Raw genomic sequence first — 23,104 nt, forward strand, 5'->3', positions numbered from 1 at the left:
TAGTTTTCTCATCACTGATGTTAGACTAACTGGCCTGTAGTTACCAGCTTTAACCCTCTCCCCTTTTGTGAATAGGGGTGTAACATTTGTAATCCTCCAATCCTCAGGCACGACTCCCATATCAAAGGAGGACTGAAAGATTGTGGTCAGAGCTTCTCCTATCTCCACCCTTGTTTCCCTCGGCAACCTAGGATGCATCCCATCTCGATCAGGTGACTTGTTAACTTTGAATGTGCCAACCTATTTAGCACCTCCTTTCTATCTATTTTTATACTATCCAATATCTCTACACCCCCCCTCCTCTACAGTGACATTAACTTCATCCTCTTCTTTTGTGAAGACAGATGCAAAGTACCCATTCAGTACCTCAGACATGCCCTCTGCCTTCACAAGATGATTTCCTTCTTTGTCCTTAATTGGCCCCACCATTCCTTCAACTATCCTTTTACTTTTTATGTGTTTATAAAAGATTTTTTGGGCTCCCTTTTATGTTACCTGCTAATCTTATCTCATATTCTCTCTTTGCCCTTCTTATATCCTTTTTCAATTTCTCCCTGCGCTCTCTGTATTCTGCCTGGTTTTCTACTGTATTCTATACCTGACAAATGTCATAAACTTCCTTTTTCTGTTTTATTTTAGCCTCTATTTCCTTTGTTATCCAGAGAGATCTAGCTTTGGGTGCCCTATCTTTCCTCCTTATGGGAATACGCTTGGTTTGTACCCAAAATATCTCCGCCTTGAAGGTTTGCCATTGCTCATTTACTGTTTTCCTGGCCAATCTTTGCTGCCAGTAAACCTGTGCTATCAATTGGTAAATTCATTATTAATGTACACTGTCTTGTTCGGTGACAAGGCAGTTAGCTTTTTTGGTGTATTCTATCACAAGTAAGTGCTGTTACGCTCATTTAAATGATCTAAATTTAAATATATAAAAATATAAGGGTCAACTTTCCCTGAAAATAAATGTGGCATCAATAAAATGGCTTTAATTTGATCACAAAAGTGATTATATATACCTGGCTCAGTTCCAACCTAAGTTGTAACCGTGTGCCAGTATTCATTCAAGTGACTGTGTGTATCCAAGTCAACCTGACAGGTGAAAGGTGTTAGTTGACTTTTCATATCAAAGAGGCAAAAAACCTGATGTTTCATGTTTATTTCTGTCAATTCATCATCAGAAGCAGAAATGTATTACTGACTTTAAATTCCATCTGCCACTTTTCTGCCCATTCCAGCATCTTATCAATATCCCCTTGCAACTTTTTTCAGTCCTGAGAATTATTTATCTGACTTCCTGTTTTAATTTGGCTGCAAATTTGGGCACCACTCACTCTAGCCCTACATCTTGATCATAGCAGATGTCATTTTTGTGTCGAGATGGAATGGACATGACCCATTCCCTCTAGCCCTATATCCAAATCATTGATGTGCACAGTGAACATTTTGTGATACTGAGTTATGTAGACTGCGATGGCTCCAGATTCAGTTCATGTTCAGTACTGAATTAGAAGAGGGGAGGGCTGCTACAGTTGGGCGATGGAGGGAAAAAAAGATATATTAGGCAATTTCCCTACTCTTGATCCCCCATAACTGAATAGTCTGTCAATACTGTCTTCTTCTGGTTCAGATATAAAAAAATAACCTATTGAGTGAACTACTGGCAGGTATTTATGCCTGTAGAACCTCAATCCTAATATTAAATCACTTCTTCAGGAGGGGAGGATTAAGAACAGAAATTTGAAGAGAACGATTAAAAATAAATCAATAAAATAGTAATTCATCAGAGCAGCATGGTGCTATTGCATGGTGTGTGTTTATGTTCACGACTTCTCACAAAGCGAGTCATAAATCCCAAGCTAGACATCTTCGTCATCAGTGCAAATCATCAACACCAGATGTTTCCCAGCAGAGAGGGAAGGAAAACTTCATATCTCTCCACCCAATACTGACCTGCTCTCACATACCTCCAACTGTTTATAGGAAGAACACATGTGCTTAGCGAGACCAAAAAGAGGAAGAGAAGGAAGAGTAAAACACTAAATATATATTTTATATATACACAAATACACAGATATAAAAAAGCCTTACTTACCAAGCCACTTGCGTTGTTGGGCCTGCTGTCAGTTCCACCGCCTCATAGTTGAAAGTCCCTGTAGTAGTGGGAGACTCCTCCATGATGACAGAGAAATCGCTGCTCAGACTGGTGGTACTTCCTCGGTCTGTATGCGCTAACACAAATACATGTTAAGCATCATGTTTTGGCCTGTATATACGTTATGCTGCAGGAGCTTTACCCCACAGTATGTATCATAACTGTACCAGACCCCCAACGTCTGATTAAAGTCACAAGATACAGAAAGTTGCCTCAAACCTATTCTGAACCATAGAGCATCTTGTTTCAGAGACAGTCCTCAGCCATATATGCTATCCATTCAGAAGAATTCTTACGTGTGAACTACAGAAACACAGCTTTGAAGCCTGTATCCTAAATGGAAGCTTTTTTAGATAAATTTTCTGGTGTGAGAGACTCTGAATAAAGATCTCACCAGGTTCATTTCAGGGACATCTATTATTGGAGATCATTAGCCAGTCTCCTCATTCCCTACAGCTGAAGCCTCAGGTCGTGCCAGTATGTCTGACCCCAAATGTCCCATACTGAAAACGAACATTGTGTGCACCTGCCAGGGTGCTCCTATATTTTGCAGTAACCATATTTCAATATTCTAATGTAGAATGGAAATTCAGTTGACCTGACCTCTGATACAATCACAAGGACTTGGGTATTTCCCTGTGTTTTAAGACCATCTTCTTAACAGAACTATGCGTTAAGAGAAAGTAAAACAAGCATGAGTATTTCTACTTTGCATTAGAGTTACACAGTGGGAACATTGAAAATGCATTGCTAAATATATGTACTGTACATATAAAAATAACACCTGCATTTATACAGCATCCCTAATTGTGTGAGTACTGTACTCCTGCTGCCAACATTGCATTAGCAACATAAATGAGAGGATCTTCACGCAGCATATCCACTCCCCCAACGGACTAGTCTTAGGTGGCACTCAAAGCCAAGCTCTTGATGTAAAGGGAAAGCATTCTAACACGTTGAGTCTCCCAGTAAAGACAGCAGACTATTCTTTTTGTCCGAAATCATATTTGAACTCAGGTCCCAGAGGTGGAAAAAAAATCAGCAAGGCCATCGGTTTTCAATGTAAACTGGAGAGAATTGCTGAATACTGGTAAAAAAAATTCTGAATTCCATTTAATAAAAAACAGAAGTTGCCTTATTCAGTCCTTGTAAACAGTGTTCTAAAGACAAACTGTTCATTCACACTTCTTCTATGAAACAATGGACCATTTTGTACACAAACATTGGAGACAACATAGGTGGACAAAGGGATTTAATGTCTAACGGATCACAAGTAAACATGAAATAGGCAGATCTCCAATGTGGATTCCTGCAGTTCCTTCATGGACTGTTTGTTTCATTTTCATTTCAATAAATGCATCTATAGAATGACCCGATAAAACGACGTCATCAGGATCACGAAGCCCAGTCTGAGCCAAATGTGTTTCCCTCCCTCAAAATCAATTTCGGGTTCAAATCACTCCATTTGGTGGAGGGAAACACGCAGCTTCTTTGTCGTGAGTATTTTAAATTAGTACATGTGTGGGTGGATTAAAGATTCGAGACTTTCCCCCCCCCCCATTCACTTTCTTCAATTAAAGCTTGCAGTGCCAACGTTAATCTTTTCTGACCCTTCTTCATAACAGGAACGCATCACAAACCTCTTTCATGGTAGCGAATGGATTCTGAGAGTAGAAAATGAGTTACGGATGACTCACTACAGGAGAAGCTATCGAGTAATTGAAGCTTCAATATATGCAGTATGAAAACCAATATATTTGTTAATAGCTATACTGGATACAGGACGTTTTTTTAAGAATATATAAGCCATGTGAGACTGAGTTATATAATGGATCACAGGTTGGCAGGCTATTGCTGTTTTCAAAAAGTCTGATTGCTGCAGCGATCGAAGAGGACAGCAATTCTGAGTCAGTTCTAAAGATAGTAAATACTTACCCCTAGAACTGTCCTAGATTTTTTTTAAATTACTGCCTGAATTTTTTTTTTAATTTTAAATTTTTTTAAAAAAATAAGGTAGTACAACAGAGGATAGATCAAGAATATTTCAGATGCTTTGGATAAAGTCCACTCAGCACTTCGATGTTCTGCTACTTGATCCTATTAGTGAGCTAAGCAAATGCTTTGCAAATCTTCAGCAGTAGAAACTTGGAACTATCATACTGCATTGCAACACACATGGCACTCTGGCCATGTATTTTCTGTTGACCTTTTAGAAGTCCACTGTGACTTGCAGCATGCAGCAAAGTCCTCTATCACATTCACTGCTTTATTATAGCAACTCTGTAACCTGCAAGTATATACAAGTGAGACTTTATTTGTTACTGTAGTTAGCAAAATCATTTCCGGCAGTGCCTGGTGCCAAGACTGCATTAGAGTTACGATTAGAATAGTGCACAGTACTATTGAGGCTGTGGTAAGCTGTTTTTTCTTGTAATTAGAGAACATAGGGTGTAAATGTGCTTACCTAGTAGAAAGAGATCTTCCACAGGAAGTTCCGCTTCTTTATAGTGCGTGTTCTTCCTTCTGCAAAGGAAAAGGAATAAAGTTACACACAGCAAGAAGGACTGGAGTTTTTAATAATTTTTACAGACTTGGCCTTTGAGAAGATGTTTGCATGGATCTGTTGAAGAATCATTTAATAAGGTACCACACGAGATTTATAGCAAAGATTTATAGCACAGGATCAAGGAGTATGGGAATGTGGAAAGGGACATGGTTGGAAGGCAGAAAACAAAGGGTAAGGGTAAATCAAAGTTTCTTGGACTGCACAGATGGGGTGAATGGTGTACCACAAGAATACGTGCTGGTGTCGCTCTTATGAACATGAATGATCGGGACTTAAGAATTGAGGGAACAATATTAAAATTTACTGATGACACCACATTGGCGAATTGTGACAAAGATCATGAAAGACTGTAGGAGGACAAGGCAGACTAGCATGATGGGCAGATGGATGTCAGATACAGTTCAATGCAGAAAAGTGTGAAGTAATATTTTGGAAGAATAGGGAAAGGATTTGAAAAGGAGTAGAGGAGCCCAGGGACATTGGTCTACAGATACACAAGTCGTTAAAGATAGCAGCGCATTAGAGCTAAAAGCATAGATTTCAAATGTAAGGAGGTAATGTTGAACTTGTGCAAGATGTTAGGCTGCAGTTTTGGTCACCCCCATTATAGGAAGAACGTAAAAGCAATGGATAAGGTACAATGTAGGTTCACTATGATGTTACTCGGGATTACAGTTATGAGGTAAATAATGAGTTTCCATTGGTCGGGTAGACATTAACAAGTGGGTGTAAATTTATCACAAAATGAATTAAGGGGAGATTAGAAAAACAAGTGCAGAAGATTCAAAACTATAAAAAGTATCCAGAAACAACATGTTTTCTACTTATGTTATGGAGATATTTAAATAAGAACAGCTTCCATAAAGTTAGAAGATAGCTACACTCCCTATTTTATGCCATTTTTTATATGAAACCTCTGGTATTAGATTCTTAAGACGAACTTTAGGGACTAGAGGCTCAAGATTTACCACCTGAGAGACTAGCAGAAAGCACTCCTCTGCTGGATGGGTCAACCGAAGTAATATATTACTAGCAGAATGCAGTATCATACTGTGGATGTTGTATAAAATATTCATCTCTCATTGCCATTACATTACAATCACCGGGTGGTGATATGTCCAGAGTCTCTCCCCTCCCAACTTGCTTTATTCTGGTCTAATATGTGCGTAAAATTCTGATGAGATCCGTTCACTGTAAATTTAATGTGCGATAGCAGCAATTGGGAGTTAAAACTCAGATGTTTTCCAAGTCTTCTTCCTCCTATCTTACCTCCTCCAAGATCGTACACAGTTGCTACTAATATTGCCATGCACTTGGCTGTCTGATGATACATTTTCTTGTTGTGGTAAGATGGTTTTTTTGCTTTGCATCTCATGAATGTTCTGTTCGCACAAGATAAACAACATACAGCAATCTTGCCAAGAGTTAACTTGTATTTTACAGCACCTTTTAACATAACAAACATGCACTTTGCATAGCGAGAAAATAAATGTCAAGTAGTAGTAAAATAGTTAGGAAAAAAACTAAAATTACAGTCAAAAGTTATGCTGGGACTTTTAAAGGCAGGAAAAGAAGTAGCAAGGCAAAGAGATTTAGGGACAGAGTTCCAGAGAGTAGGAATGGTGGAAGGCATCAACACACCAGAGGCTGGAGTCGGAGGCAAAAGACTGGAGGGGGATAGACAGCCAGTGGAGGTCAGCAAGAATGGGTTAAAGGGCCTTAGTACAGGACACGAGACGAAGTTTTGAACTAATTGGAAGTTCAGGAGCCTGGCGAGGAGGGAATTGGAGAAGTAGCGCCCTGAGGTAATGAAAACATAGATAAGGATTTTAGCAGCAGGAGGGGGGTGCGGTAAGGACAGAAAGGGGCAATGTTGCAGAGGTGGAAGCAAGCGCTCTTGGTGATGGATAGGATATAGGATTTGAATTTCAGCACAAAAGGTTGTGCAACATCTGGTTCAGTCTAAGGGAAGGGACAAAGCAAGGGTAGAGATTTTGGCAGGAACCAAATAAGACGTATTTGGTTTTCCCAATGTTGGATGAATTAGCTATGGTAACAAATTAACTTGTGGTCTTTCTGATCATTAATTTCCCCTTTCAGTTCACCTCTTCAGTCCCATCATTGAAAAAGTACATTGAGAGAGTCCTACACTTGTATGTCTCAATCACTTCTTTTGCCAAAACACTATCCAGCTGCTACCAACACTATGTGCCTTTCTGTTTTCCTTGGCTGGTTTGTTTCATATCTTCACCATTCTGTGTGTGTAGTTGTTAGATCTAAACTGTTCTTATTCCATTTTCTGAGCTTAAATCCCTAGCCCCTTCTTCCAGTGTTGGTGGTTATGCCACATCAGAACATAACACAAGATATAGGAGCAGGAGTAGGCCAAACGGCCCCCCGAGCCTGCTCCGCCATTCAATCAAATCAGGGCTGATCTTCGACCTCAACTCCACTTTCCCGCCCGATCACCATATCCCTTGTTTCCCCTAGAGTCCAAAAATCTATCTACCTCAGCCTTGAATATATTCAATGACTGAGCATCCACAGCCCTCTGGGGTAGAGAATTCCAAAGATTCACAATCCTCTGCATGAAGAAATTCCTCCTCATCTCAGTCTTGAATGACCGACGCCATATCCAGCGACTATGCCCCCAGTTCTAGACTCTCTAGACAGGGGAAACAATGGGCTCGATTTTAGCGTCGGGTTTCCTGCGGGTTTCCAGTGGGGGGGCGCCGAAAATCCCGATATCCAGTCACGTGACCGGATCGCGCCGAGATCCCGGCCACTTCCGGGTGCCGCGCTGACGTGCGGGGCTGCGTGCGCAGGCCCCGCTGGTGGGAATCCCGCAGGCAATTAAAGCCAGCGGGGTTCCACTTGAGTGTACTTACCTTGCTTGTTGAGGTCATTAAATGAGCTGAAGCAGCTGTCAAAACAGGAAGTGTGGGATTTTAGCTTCAAGGCAGTGAGTTTCACACACCGGGGGAAACAGTCTCCCTTCAACCGGTCGTGTTCCAGCCAGCAGCCTGTGGCAGCTGCCAAGGTGCACTCCACAGCGGGTGGGAGAGCCCTCACCCACGCAGGAGGCCACCGCGTCACGTAGGGCAACCCCTGCCCTCCACCACCCCCCGCCAAGCCAGAGGACAGACCGACATGAAACCGCAGCCCCAGTGCGAGGAACCACCTACCTACCCTGCACAACCCCTCCGACCAACACCTGCCAGATGGGTGGTGCGTTGACATCCTCGGAGGACGAACAGCATGACCAGCCCCAGCAGCCTCGCAGTCCACGCCGTCCACCTCTGACACGTGGAGCTCCACAACAGAGTGCTGTGACACATCCACCTGTACAGCAGGAGGGAGGGCTACCGCAGAGAGAGACGCGTCGCAGAGGGCACTACCCTCCGCACAGGGTCCACAGACCGAGGCGCAGCTCCCCGGACCTCTCTGAGCAGCAGTGCACACGGAGGCGCAGATTCACTCGACATGTAGTCGTGGAGATCTGCAGGCTCTTTCATGCCGAGCTGCTCCTGGCTGGCCCCAGCACCATCTGCTTACCTGTCTCTGCCAAAGTCACCACTGCCCTCCACAACTTCTCCTCCGCATCCATCCAGGGTGCAGCCGGGTACACCGCCGATGTCTCTCAGTCGTCTGCGCGGAAGAGCCCTGCAAATACACCTGCACCTACTCTGCAGTAACACAATGGGTGGCATCAGTGGTGGGTCCTCATAGTGATACCCAGGAGCGGGCATTATTGGACACAACAGACAGGATTCGCGGAGACATGGCAGTGGTGGTGCCAATATAATGTGTGATGTTTGTTGCTCTGAAATTCAATATAGGTAACACCCATGGCAAACCCTCAAACACCCTGTGCATCCCCTTCATGCTCACGACACGTTTGCCGTACGCTGCCTACTGCACATACGCGATGCATGCCCTGTGGCTGCAGCACAGGTGGTGGCAGGTTGAGTGAGGCTGGCCGTGAGAGAGATGCACGAGAGGGTGAGTATGGGATAGAGCCATGAGATTGTATGAGGATTGGGTTGTGTGTTAGTGGCAGGTGAGTACTGGCGAGGTGAGTAGGTGCAGGTAAGATGAGGATGGGGTTTGAGTGGGTATGAGGGGTGATGTGACAGAGTAGTGTTGGCGGTGCCGAAGGAGATGTGGGGTGGGGGCAGTGTTGTGGCAGACGGAGTGTAGGGGAAAGACTACGTGTTCTCATTGTGGCTGACCTACTGAGGTCATTGGAGCGCCTCCTGCACTGTATGCAGGTGGGCGATATGTTGGTGGTGCAGGTGACCCCCTCTGCCACCTCGAGCCAGGCCTTCTTGGTGGCAGAGGCAGGCCGCTTCCTCCCGCCCGCCGGGTGGAAGATCTCTGTCCTCCCCCTCCTCCTCACCCCATCTGATGATACCTGGGGTGAGGCATCATTAAACTGGGAGCAGCCTTCCCCCTCGGCTGCTCCATGCTGTAATTTGTTCCATTGGTTGCAGCATCTGTCAGTGGAGGACTGCCCCTTTAAGTAGAGAGCCTCCAGCTGACAGATCGTACTGCGCATGTGCAGCCCGCCCGACGCGCAGACCAGCAGCGCGGAGCCCGGAGGAGCAGGTAATTGGATCCCATTAGTGGTTTGCCTGCTACGATCGCGCGGGCAACCCACTAATTTCACCGGGCGCGGAGGCCACGCACCCGAAACCCAACCCGCCGGAAACCCGCAGGCCTGCTAAAATCAGGCCTAATCTCTCAGCATCTACCCTGTCAAGCCTCCTCATAATCTTATATGTTTCAATGAGATCACCTCTCATTCTTCTAAGCTCCAGAGAGTATAGGCCCATTCTACTCAACATCAGGATGACAGTTCAACTGGGCTTTATCACTCTCAACACTTCAGAGAAGCAGAAATTTCCTCCAACTAAACATTGGGAAGTCCGAAGCCATTGTCTTCGGTCCCCGCCACAAACTCCATTGCCTAGCCACCAACTCCATCCCTCTCCCTGGCCACTGTCTGAGGCTGAACCAGACTGTTCGCAACTTTGATGTCCTATTTGATCCTGAGATGAGCTTCCTACCCCATACGCGCTCCAATACCAAGACTGCCTACTTCCACTTCCGTAATATTGCCCATCTCTTCCCTGCTTCAACTCATCTGCTGCTGAAACCATCATCCATGCCTTTGTTACCTCTAGCCTCAACTATTCCAATGCACTTCTAGCTGACCTCTCATCTTGCACCCTCCATAAACTTGAGCTCATCCAAAACTCTGCTGCCCATATTCTAACTTGCACCAAGTCCCATTCACCCATCACTCCTGTGCTCGCTGACCTACATTGGCTCCCAGTCCAGCAACACCTCAATTTTAAAGTTCTCATCCCTATTGGCCTCGCTCCTCCCTACAATTCACCAAGATCTCTGTGCTCCTCCAATTCTGGCCTCTTGCGCATCCCCGATTTTAATTGCTCCACCATTGGCGGCCGTGCCTTCAGCTGCCTAGGCTCTAAGCTCTGGAATTCCCTCCCTAAACCTCTCCGTCTCTCTCCTTCATTAAGACGCATCTTAAAACCTACCTCTTTGACCAAGCTTTTGGACACCTGTCCTAATATCTCCTCATGTGACTTGGCGTCAAATTTTGTTTGATAACGCTCCTTGGGACATTTTACTATGTTAAAAGGTGCTTTATAAATGCAAGTTGTTGTTGTTGTTGAAAATATTTTATAATGGTCCAGACCTGGAAACAGTGAAGTCTTGGGCCTTGGATCATTGCAGCTTGTGTTTATTAGTTGCTATCTACAACACTCCTGCAAAAAAGGCCCAAGATGAGATCCTTACCTTGGCTTCTTTGCTGCAGAGAACTCTTCTGATGTGATGTGCTTCAAAAAATTGAAGCAGAAAAAGAAAATCTAAACAAAAAAATGGAAGTTTGTTTTTAGATTTCAGGCTCTCTCATGTGATCTTCCATGATTCTTCACCATGCTTCTTCACCAAGCCTACCTTTGAGAATGCAAAGTTATACACGTACTGATAGATTCAGAAATAAGCCAGCATAAATAGAACAAAAATACCATGAAACCTAGAATGGTCTTAAAAATTGGCCTCTTTCACCATCACAAAACCTCCCAACTTTTTAGTTGAAAGTTTAGTAAGTTTAAAAACAGAAAACGCTGGAAACATACAGCAGAGCTGTCAGCACCTGAAATGAGAATTTCAATTTAATATCTGGAGACCAACAATCTTGCTGTGTATTTCCAGCATTTTCTGTTTTTTATTTCAAATTTCCAACTTTTTCTCGATTTAACAAGGTTGGTTTCCTGCAGTAACATTTTTCCCTGTCAACAGGTGGTAGTATTGCACTTTGTAAACTGTTCATGGAACTACTTTAGACAGTGCAAAAGCTCCATCTCCTGGTAGAAACCAGTACTAATGAACAAAATTCCACTATTAGGCTAAATAAAAACCAACATTGAAGGATCGCTCTTTCATCCTTAAGAGAGGCAAAGTTCAGAATTTTTCTCTGCACTCACACTCAGAGATCAAAAATCCAAAATTAAGCGATCCTAATTCTTCGCTTAGAAGAGATCCTTTACATCACATATTCCAATAGCAATTTTGTAAACAGCAGTGATTTTCAAAAAAGGAAGCATAGACAGTTTTCTAATTGACCTAAATTTCTGCACAGCCCATCATATTACGACTCTTTACAAATGTAAATTGGATCAGCTAATGATTAGCTTTTTCAGTTAGAGTCTATTGATAAGTACAATACAGATGCTAGCTAGCGAACTAATCCTATTAAGACAATAAAATTAGTATCCCAAAGCAGTCACACAAAGTGTTGATTTTAATCATCAACAAAAGACATTGCTCCAATTTTGGACTCACCTCCTCCCCTTTGCTGAGCCTGTCGGACAACATGTGCCTGCAAATGCATATAAAAACAGAGCAGTGAACCTATTTAATGAGCTAAAGTTATTTGTCTGCAATGATGACACAAATACCTTACTAAAAGTACATAGTATGATGTGCTCCTTTAACCACAGAACTGTCAACTTCCCTTTCTTCAGGTTATTACATTTTGAATAGTCAAGCGGAGTGAATATTCAAATTCTGTTGTCTAAAGGTTAAAAATTGATTAAAAATCATAACTCTGCAACTCCAAGGCTTTGAGCCAGTTTTCTTACACTTCTATGCGGTGCGTGCTAACTACTTAGTTATACCTTGCATTGAAGGAAAGTCCCCTCTCCACAAGGCATTGACTGGAGCACAGTTCTGCAGATGTCAGCCACCCTCTGTACCTAAGCCAAGTGGCATTTCTTCAACATTTAACCTAGAGAATGAGTGCCTGCAGGTTATTTGATCAAAGGGGCACCAAAGCTCAGGCAGATCCTATCTTACCCATCATCCACTCCATTTCCAGCAGGAGTCAGGGAACTCTGGCTGATTCCTTCCTGCCTCCCCCCCACCCCCCAGGGACACAATTATATGGTCACTTGGCTCAGGGGAAAACGTTTCAAGAAAAAGGTCAGGTGCCTTTTAAAAACCACACTGTGGTTTTTAAAATCTTGCTTTTGTAAAAGGTTGCATAACATAAAACACGAACAAAGTTTGAAAGCTGCAAAACACATTCAGAATCTGAATATCACAGGATTTCACAAAAACCTGCCAGACTGTGACTTTCTTTATAAAAAAATCAGTAATACTGTCACCTAATTACTGTTCTAACCCTGCATGACTTTGCTGTTATGAAATAAAAAACAAACTCACCCAAAAAGGAACCAATCATAAGCGATGGTTAGATAAAGGATTTCCATAGGCTCCAGACAAGCATGAACAAGTCCATCCTGTAGAAAACAAGTCATGGCAAATTCTTTAACCTACAGAGGTGGTACTAACAGAAACTTTTTTTAAAGCCTCTAATGAGCAATGTTAAATGCAAGCCGTCATGCCTTGCAAGGATTTCTAAAGAGGAATCTCCAGTTGTCACGGCTGCATACTGCATCAATGACATATCATTTCAATATTGGCAAAACTATAAGCGTTCAATATTTTGCTGCTGTTTATTAACAAAAGATAGATACAGATATGAATGGCCTTTCATCCTATCTTAGCTCATCTATAACAATATCCTCCCTCCCCTGATCATAGCATCCAGTTGTTTCTTAAATAATTCGAGTTTTTGCCTTCCCTCCCCTACCTGGAAATCGAACCCATGTGTTGATCACTCTTGGTGCAAAGAAAAACCTTCCGACATCAGGCATAAATTTGCCTTTTAGTAGTTTGAACCTATCCTACGGTCACTATTTACTATCTGTGACACTTCTCAATTGCCCCCTTCAAAAGCTTTCCGCATAACTCAGTCCTCGACACTAGGGATATGACTTAACAGATTTTAGTTATTACGGCTCATTTGCAGAGTGATTTGGCAAAGATTCACAAGGTACTTTTATTACTGCCTCTAAATTAGTGGGCTTTGTAAATATTCTGTGACACAGTACTTACAAAGCATTCAAGTGATAGTATGTGTAAACACACATAAAATCTTTCCTAAGGAAGTTTTTGCACATAGAATAATCATCACAGTTCCAGGGTTCTTCCCATTTAGTGTCGCTGAAGCTCAATTTCTTCTGAGCATTTCAACCCACAGTCTTGGATCGTCAGCAGTATGGTAGGATTCAGAATGTCAGGTTAAGGAAGCCATTCTGCACTTTTCCCCACTGGGCAGCTGTATTTTTGTGTCCCAGTGCCTGATAATCCCAAACTGCGGTTTTCGATCAGTGGTTGATGCATTACTTTTATTAAGGCCTGTAGCAGCTGGATTCAGAGTGGCACAAGTGGAGGTCTGGGAGGTGTCATTCCCCTACCTGCAGGAAGTGCATGACGCAGGAAGAACAAAGGGAAATAAACTAATGAAGACAAAATCTTTTTAAAAAATAAAATTAAAGTGTTAAATTTTACTAAGTGAAAAGTAGCCTGCAGCTTTCAAAACTATGAGGGGTTTTGATAGAGTAGATAGGGAGAAACTGTTTCCACTGGCAGGAGGGTCAATAACCAGAGGACACAGGTTTAAGATAATTGGCAAAAGAACCAGAGGGGAGACGAGGAGAAGTCGTATTTACGCAGCAAGTTGTTATGATCTGGAATTCACTGCCTGAAAGGGTGGTGGAAGCAGATTCAATAGTAACTTACAAAAGGGAATTGGATAAATAGTTGAAAAGGAAAAAATTGCAGGGCTATGGGGAAAGAGCAGGAGAGTGGGACTAATTAGATAGCTCTTTCAATGAGCTGGCACAGGCACGATGGGCCAAATGCCTTCCTTCTTTGCTGTATGATTCTATGATTGTGATTTCTACAGCACTCCCCCACCGCCATGAAGATTTTCGTTATAAGATCCATGACTTAATTTTATTCTGTGCTATACAGCACCAGGCTCATTATGATATGAAATGCAAGAGGCTCCACTCCCAAGGGCTGTATTATAATCGAGGATAGATGTTAACGGATTACTCATTGCCGTTGGGAATGAACAGAGGCAAGAAATGAAAGTGATTCCAGATGGCAAGAATTTAACTTATGAGAAAAAGTTGCGGAATTTTACCATGCAAGCAACTGAAGTGGGCAGTATAAGTGGGTTTGACATAATTAGGTCTGATTCTGGAGAAGAGAAGAGTTTGATGGATCTGGTGAGAAGATGCATACAGTGGGATTGATTAATCAAAGACTGACAGGTTTGCTGAGCCAAATGGCCTCTGGCTATTCGCAAGAATTCTTACGTTCAAAAAGACAAAAGTGAGGGATTTAGAGAGAAAAACAAACGGTGAAACAATGTGGTCCAATGAACAAATAATCTCATGCACCATAGCTGGAGAATAGCTGAAAAAGGCACTCACAATCTCAAGTAACCTGGATAACATCTAGGTCCTATTTCATTACAGGAGCACAGCTGACTGCAGACATGCATTTTTCCCACCACCGGGTCAATGAATCCGGCGTAGAGTGAAGGCTGCCTGTTTCAGCAGAGCCTGTGCCGCGCATTTGCACTTTGAATGGCTTTACCATGATGCTAATCATGGCAGGATTCAATAGGGTATGCTACGATCATTATTTTGCTGCCTATATTCTTTATTGAAAGAATCTGCATGATTTGTAAAACTAGGATTGTGTGTGTGGACCCTCAGAACTGAAAGTTCTTGGAACCAACTGCTGAAGAAGGTCAAACAGGCTGGACACAAAGCAGAGCTCAGCACCCTACCACCAAATATAGAAAACGAGATTGGGGGGGGGGGGGGGGAACGAGCAATGCACAGAGACCATTCTCTACACCAGCAACACAAAAAAACCTCTAATGTAAAAACAGCTCCTGAAACTTTGGGATAGCAGATTAATACTGAACCAACAGTTGATTTTAAAAAAAAGTTCTACTCCATTGCTTGAAAAAAATGAAAATCCAGTAACTGGCAGAACATACTTACCCCTAGGATACTATATGGTAGAAACTCAGCACTAGGGTTCACTAGAGTTTTAAAAAATATTTAAATGATATACAAAGGATTAACGCAAACATACAGGTAACTAAAATACTGATTAAAAGTATCCTGATAAAAATACGAGTTTGATGTTTTCTGATATCTTAATAACATTTACTGCTGAGAAAAGCTAGAAGAGCATGTATACTTACAGCCCACAATGAGAGACGGAGGAGAGAGATAAAGAGTGGAGTTCGATCCCAGCCAGAAATACAGTGCACCAATAAACCACTGTCTTCTGTCAGGAGATGAAAGGAACAAAGATTAGAACAGGGCATCAACATCAAGGATAAAATTTAGATAAGAAATTATAACTCAAGTTTAAAGAGCCACCCACTGTACAAGAGCTTAAAAGACAATGTTGTAACACACTGCACCACTCCATCAGAAGAGAGGAGGCTTTCATCCTAGATTATATCACTAGCAAGTAGTCAAACTGCCAGAATGTTAAGAACCGTCAATCAAAACCTAGACTTACCATCCCGGTTTATTGTGTGAATGAGCAGCTTCAGGTAATTCTGTGTCTGTTGCACAAGATCCCAGGACTACATAGAGGTAAAAAGAAATAAAGAAATGTTATCCTGACATAACCGGAAGGACAGATGTACAAGTTTTGGACTTTAATTTGGGGCAAAGGCTTGATAGAGAAGATTTCAGTCTGACAATGCAGCGGTTAAAAGACTACCTTCATGCTGACATTTCATAAATACAAGGTGCAGGAATGTACTTTTTAGAATAAAATCCTGGAAAACATAAATATCTATTGTCCCATGAGGCCCCTCCCAATCTCTGTAACCTCCTCCAGCCCTACAAGATCTTTGCGCTCCTCCAATTCTGGCCTCGAGTATCCCCGATTTGAATCGCTCCACCAATGGTGACCGTGCCTTCAGCTGCCTAGGCCCTAAGCTCTTAAATTCCCTCCCTAAACCTCTCCACCTCTCTCTCCTCCTTAAAACCTACCTCTTTGACCAAGCTTTTGGTCACCTGTCCTAGTATCTCCTTATGTGGCTCGGTGTCAAATTTTGTTTGATAATGTTCCTGTGAAGCGCCTTGAGACGTTTTACTATGTTAAAGGCGCTACATAATTGCAAGTGGCTGTTGTAACAAAAATACTGCAGTGCCTGTTTGCTGCCACTAGAGGAAGCTTCAACCCAGTCGATGCCCTCCCGTGATAACAATCTGCCATTACATTAAAAATGTTAATATACATTTGAAACAGTAAAATGCCAGAGGACAAAATATTTTTACGGACCCACACACCCACAGTTTTCCTGGCATGTTGGTGATCAGGGTTTAAACTCAGGATTGTCCCAGTACTTGACACGTGAATGGCTATGGTCTTTACTCCTGCTGCTATACATCTAAATAGCTTCATATGGTAACAGGTGTGTGTAAAGCTTTGGTCCTTATTGATACGCTGACCTACATTGGCTCCGGACCTGGAACACCTCGATTTTGAAAATTCTCATCCTTGTTTTCAAATCCCTCCTTGGCCTCGCCCCTCCCTATCTCTGTAACCTCCTCCAACCCTACAGCCCTCCAAGATCTCTGCACTCCTCCAATTCTTGCCTCTTGCACACCCTCGATTTTAATCGCTCCACCAGTGGCGGCCATGCCTTCAGCAGTCTATGCCTTAAGCTCTGGAATTCCCTCCCTAAACCGCTCCGCCTCTCTCTTCCCCCTTTAAGATGCTCCTTAAAACCTACTTCTTCGTCCAAGCTTTTGGTCACCTGTCCTAATATCTCCTTAAGTGGCTCAGTGTCAAATTTTGTTTGAAAACGCTGCTGTGAAGCACCTTGGGGTGTTTTACTATGTTAAAGGTGCTATATCAATGCAAGTTGTTGTTGTTAAAGTAGTATAGCTGATGGAAGACTCGCTGGTTTCCCATGGGCAACTGCACTGCATAGTATAAATACTCCCATACCATGGGGATCGACTGAATTTATAGACCCATGAAAATGTGTGCCTACAAATGTGAGATATTATCAAGTGAGCTAGTTTCAGGAAAGTAAACTCATGGAGCCAGTCCTCTTGTTTCCATATGGCAACTAGATCTCTGCATTCCACAGTAGAGCCTAGCGTGACTGGCACCTGCCTTAGAAGTAAAAAGGGAGAGTGATGCACAGAGGTCACTTTTCCATGACAGAAGGGAAGTAACTGGGCAATATGAAAGCACCTTTATGTTAAAAACTTGTCTCCATTTTGGGAGAAGAACCACCATGTGTTCCTCTCCCCTTTTTAACATTTCTGTCAGGTGCCAGTCTCTGTAAGCCCGCTGGGTTCAAAACTGATGTGTGGAGACGAAATTGTTATAGACAGTGCAAATACACAGGCTCCTTGAATTTAGTTTACTGGAACAAGATACTTTAATCTGATGAGATTTGTAGTCCCACATTTCTTTTATGCGTGTTTATACTATGGAGAGCAGCCTTCAAAGAGCATTGTATCTCTGCAGTTGGCTGCAGTATTCTAATCTAAAACCTCTCTAAGCTGCTAAGGGTATTTTTACTGGACATTATAAAGCTTCTGATGACAGATAGACTGTGGGAAGGCATGGAAGTGTGACAAGTTAGGTTGCAGATGGAGTACTGTGTACAATTCTAGACACCCCATTGAAAGCAATGGAAAGTGTAGCTTCACTAGGATATTACCAGGGAAGAGTGGTTACAATTATGAAGAGAGACTTGAGAAGTCAAGGCTTTTTTCCCACTAGAGCTGAATGTCTCCTTTGTGTCTAAGTGACCATAATTGGACCCAGTACTCAAAACATTGGTCGACCCAGCACAAAAGTATTCCCCTGGCACCCAGTACCTAGCATTTTCTTGGATCTGTGTTACCAATGTCAACCAGTCAAGAGCGAAAAAAAATCTGGATAAAAATAAAGTTCTGAATACAGAATCCAGTGTTACTGGAGCACTGTCTCACCTGATAATCCCTCCAGTCAATGTTCAGATTCTCAGTCAGAGAACGGGGAATATTCAACGGCGCATCAACAAAATCCTACAAGTAGATGCAAGGTCAACAATCAATATGTAGATGCAAAATACACATTTTATACAATCCATGGACTACAACTGAAGTGGATAACAGCAACGAACAGCTGCAGAAGCTGTTATGATGGTTATTATCCTGCAAGTCACAGGTTAACGCATAATACTGACAATTTTTTTTTCATAAAAGCTCTTTCACTCAATTCACAAGCTGCAATCAAAGACTGCGCAAGCAATAGACATGGCAATTTCTTTCCTCGTGTACCCTCAGACCTCCAAGGATTACAATACAGTCCAACATGCACTAAAGAGAGATAGTGGAGAGGAGTGTTATAATTGGATAGCCATGTAGTGAAGGATAGAATACTGGAGCCTGGTCTTTAGTTGTTCCCAAGCATTTATTCACAGAGATTCTCCTTACACACACCCCATACCCTAGATAAGCTCTGCTTTAAAACCTCGAAACTAAGATAGAGTCCATACTCTCAACCTGTACTCAGGACACAGCAGACCAGCTACGACATACCGCCAAACAGACGAGGCAATGGAACTACGCTGCCTACATGAAAACCAAGAGCAGGAAGCTTGAGAAACTCGGCATCACCACCAGCATTGACCAAGCTTCCCCTGGTACCACGGTTGCAACCACAGGGAAGTCTATCGGCAATTTGTCCGACCACACCCTTCAACCAGAAGAAATCGAAGTTCTCAGCCGAGGGCTCAATTTCTGCCCCACTACCAAAATGGACCCCATTAGTCTCGCGGTGGACACAGAGGAATTCATCAGGAGAATGAGGCTCCAGGAATTCTTCCACAAACCCCAAGATTTCAGCAGCAAACCCAATGAGACAATCAACGATCCGGAACAGCAGACAGAGGGATCCGCAGTACAGCAACCGAAGAGGAAAGAGTCAAACTGGACTCCTCCAGAGGGTCGCTGCCCTCAGCTTGACATGTATGCTCAAGCTGTCAGGAAATGCGTCAATGCCAGATTCATCAGCCGCACTCACAAGACAGTCCAGAATGTCACCCGAGCACAACGCAACGCCATCAACGCTCTCAAGACCAACCGCAACATCGTCATCAAACCAGCGGACAAAGGAGGAGCCATCGTCATACAGAACAGAACGGACTATTGCAAAGAAGCATACCGACAACTGGACAACCAGGAACACTACAGACGGTTACCCGCAGATCCGACCAAAGAACACACCCACCAGCTCAACAAACTGATCAAGACCTTCGATCCAGACCTTCAAAGCATCCTACGCGCTCTCATCCCACGTACTCCCTGCGTGGGAGACTTCTACTGCCTCCCAAAGATACACAAAGCCAACACACCCGGACGTCCTATCGTATCAGGCAACGGAACCCTGTGTGAGAACCTCTCTGGATACATCGAGGGCATCCTGAAACCCATCGTACAGGGAACCCCCAGCTTCTGTCGCGACACTACAGACTTCCTACAAAAACTCAGTACCCATGGACCAGTTGAACCAGGAACACTTCTCACCACGATGAACGTCTCGGCACTCTACACCTGTATCCCCCACGATGACGGCATCGCTGCGACAGCATCAATACTCAACACCAACAACAGCCAATCTCCAGACGCCATCCTACAACTCATCCGCTTCATCCTGGATCACAATGTCTTCACCTTCGATAACCAGTTCTTTACCCAAACACACGGAACAGCCATGGGGACCAAATTCGCACCGCAATACGCCAACATTTTCATGCACAAGTTCGAGCACGACTTCTTCACTGCATAGGACCTCCAACCAACCAGATACATCGACGACATTTTCTTTCTATGGACCCACGGCGAAGAATCACTAAAGAGACTACACGATAACATCAACAAGTTCCATCCCACCATCAAACTCACCATGGACTACGCCTCAGAATCAGTTTCTTTCTTGGACACACGAATCTCCATCAAAGACGGGCACCTCAGCACCTCACTCTACTGCAAGCCCATGGACAACCTCACGATGCTCCTCTTTTCCAGCTTCCACCCTAACCACGTCAAAGAGGCCATCCCCTATGGTCAGGCCCTGCGAATACACAGGGTCTGCTCAGACGAGGAGGAACGCGATGGACACCTACAGACGCTGAAAGACGCCCTAGTAAGAACGGGATATGACGCTCGACTCATCGATTGACAGTTCCGACGGGCCACAGCGAAAAATCACATTGACCTCCTCAGAAGACTAACACGGGACGCAACCAACAGAGTACCCTTCGTCGTCCAATACTTCCCTGGAGCGGAGAAACTACGCCATGTTCTCCGCAGCCTTCAACATGTCATCAATGACGACGAACACCTCGCTATGGCCATCCGCACACCTCCACTACTCGCCTTTAAACAGCCACCCAACCTCAAACAGACCATGGTTCGCAGCAAATTACCCAGCTTTCAGGAGAACAGCGTCCACGACACCACACAACCCTGCCACGGTAACCTCTGCAAGACATCGACACAGATACCACCATCACACGAGAGGACACCACCCACCAGGTGCATGGTTCATACTCCTGTGACTCGGCCAACGTTGTCTACCTCATACGTTGCAGGAAAGGATGCCCCAGAGCATGGTACATTGGCGAGACCATGCAGACACTGCGACAACGGATGAATGGACACCGCGCAACAATCGCCAGACAGGAGGGTTCCCTCCCAGTCAGGGAACACTTCAGCAGTCAAGGACATTCAGCCACCGACCTTCGGGTAAGCGTACTCCAAGGCGGCCTTCGAGACACACGACAACGCAAAATCGTCGAGCAGAAATTGATAGCCAAGTTCCGCACCCATGAGGACGGCCTCAACCGGGATCTTGGGTTCATGTCACGCTACACGTAACCCCACCAGCGAACAAAAGTTATCTGTTTTTAATATAACGGGTCATTTGCTGTCTTTCTCTTCCTTCCGGATGTTTCTATGTTTCTGCCTCTCTCTCTCTTTTTTTGGTTGTTTGTATATTCGGTGGCCCTGTAGGTAACACCTCTCTGTCTGAACACTTTGATTGCCTTGGCAACGGGCAGTTGGAAAGACTATCTGTAATCACCAGGTATTGTTCTGTGATTTATAAATGCAAAAGGTTCGAGGATTTCTTGACATTCACCTGAGGAAGGAGGAAGCCTCCGAAAGCTTGTGATTTTCAAATAAAATTGTTGGACTATAACTTGGTGTTGTAAAATTGTTTACAATTAAAAAGGATACAAGAGAGTCCCCAATTGATATCCGCCACCTGAATACAATTAACACTCATTGTTATAAATCATACTATTAACAGATTCCCTTCTCTCTCTTTAAATAAAAAAAGTTAAACTTTATATATACTCAATACAATCAAAAATTTCAAAAAAATCAAAAACTTCCACACCATTACATTGCGAGGCGACCCTTCTCCAGGACCCCTAATAATTCCTTTGTACATGTACCTCTTTTAGTAAAACAATCCAACAGGTGATGGCTTGAATCCACCCATTTGATTTTAGAGATTTCCTTTCTCTCCAACATTTGTTTCAAGCCAGCAAGGTCAATCCGTAATCTTTCCTCACTCACATTTTTTGTAGATTGTACATTATCCCAAAATGAACGATTGTCTATATAACATTCAAGGGGTATACTATCTTCAGTACTCCCATTGTACAGGATGTCACTCAAAATATTTGCCAAAATAAAATCCCATAACCACTGCGTGAACAAGAGCCAGTGTTCCAGCAGCTAGAGTACTTTTAACAGCCCTTCTTATTTTCTTAGCTTCCAAGCCAAATATTTCCCATTCTCATCCATAAGAAACACAATGAAACCAGCTGTACTAGAATACCCATCAGGAAGATTAGCACATGAAGCCATCACTAAAGATAACTAGCTTCATTTCCTTCGGTCACCTAAGGATGGGAACCTAAGTACATATTTATCTATATTTAATTTTCGTAACGTTTTATTTTCCCTTAAAACATCCTCTACCACAGGGTGTTTCATTGAAGTACTTAACTCCAACACATCAAAACTAGCATCTGGTCTAGTCTGAGTGCACAGCCAGTTCAACTGATCAATCAAGCTTCATAATTGCTCTGTCTCTTCTTTACATATAGCATCACCTTTCTGTGATGACCTAGTACGATTCAGCGGGCGGTTTTAGAAACACTTCTCTCTGAAAAGTATCGCCCTGCAGAAATGCGGCTTTCATGTCAATTGACTTATACTCCCATGAAAATGTTGCCAAAACAGCCAAAAAGATTTTTAAGATTACCTTTCCAGCAGTGGGAGAATCCACGCAAACATCTGTATTACCGAGTTTCTCTTCAAATTCCCTAGCTACCAATCTCGCTTTAGCCTTATCAGTCCCATCTGCAAGGACTTTTTCAGTACAAACCCATCTATGTGACAAAGCTGGTTGATCCTTATCTGTTACTTCAGAATAAACTCCAAATTTTTTCCAACTATCTAACTCCCTTTGTTTTGCCTCTCTTACTCATTTATCCTCAAGTTTACTGGCAGCCACCAAAACTACACGATCATGAGGACTACTGCTTCTAGTTCTGTGGTCTTTGTTTCATTGTCTAACCTTGTCAAGCTACATCCTCTACTTCCACTTCTATGTCTGTAAGGACTACTATTGCGAGATCTCCCTCTTTCATCTCTAATTCACGATCATTTTCTGATGTGAGATTCACTTCCGGACTCCCTATCACTACTTGCACTCCACTTTCGTACTCTTCACTCTTTTACCCCATTCTGCCAATCTATGGACCTCGCTTCATGACCATCATCCTGAACATTCAACCAATATTTAAATCTACCAGTAGCTTTGCCTGCACGTCCCAAAATTGTTGCATCCCTCCATTCATTAGTCCCTTCTGGAAC

General features: G+C 43.3%; 1 protein-coding gene across 3 annotated transcripts in view; it reads right to left on the reverse strand.

Annotated features, from left to right (window-relative positions):
- LOC137310121 (myotubularin-related protein 14-like) overlaps nt 1–23,104 on the reverse strand; it is a 74,481-nt gene that overhangs the window by 20,749 nt on the left and 30,628 nt on the right. For 2 of the 3 annotated variants that reach the window (XM_067978093.1, XM_067978091.1), the window contains exons 9-16: nt 18,161–18,235; nt 15,714–15,780; nt 15,388–15,473; nt 12,477–12,553; nt 11,595–11,631; nt 10,545–10,615; nt 4,617–4,675; nt 2,093–2,228 (exon numbers count right to left, since the gene is read on the reverse strand). In XM_067978093.1, the coding sequence (XP_067834194.1) occupies nt 2,093–2,228; nt 4,617–4,675; nt 10,545–10,615; nt 11,595–11,631; nt 12,477–12,553; nt 15,388–15,473; nt 15,714–15,780; nt 18,161–18,235 (608 nt within the window). The remainder of the gene's footprint in view (nt 1–2,092; nt 2,229–4,616; nt 4,676–10,544; nt 10,616–11,594; nt 11,632–12,476; nt 12,554–15,387; nt 15,474–15,713; nt 15,781–18,160; nt 18,236–23,104) is intronic. The other variant, XM_067978092.1, reaches the window with a different exon arrangement.

Source organism: Heptranchias perlo, unplaced genomic scaffold (assembly GCF_035084215.1).
Source record: "Heptranchias perlo isolate sHepPer1 unplaced genomic scaffold, sHepPer1.hap1 HAP1_SCAFFOLD_222, whole genome shotgun sequence".
Taxonomy (NCBI): Eukaryota; Metazoa; Chordata; class Chondrichthyes; order Hexanchiformes; family Hexanchidae; genus Heptranchias; species Heptranchias perlo.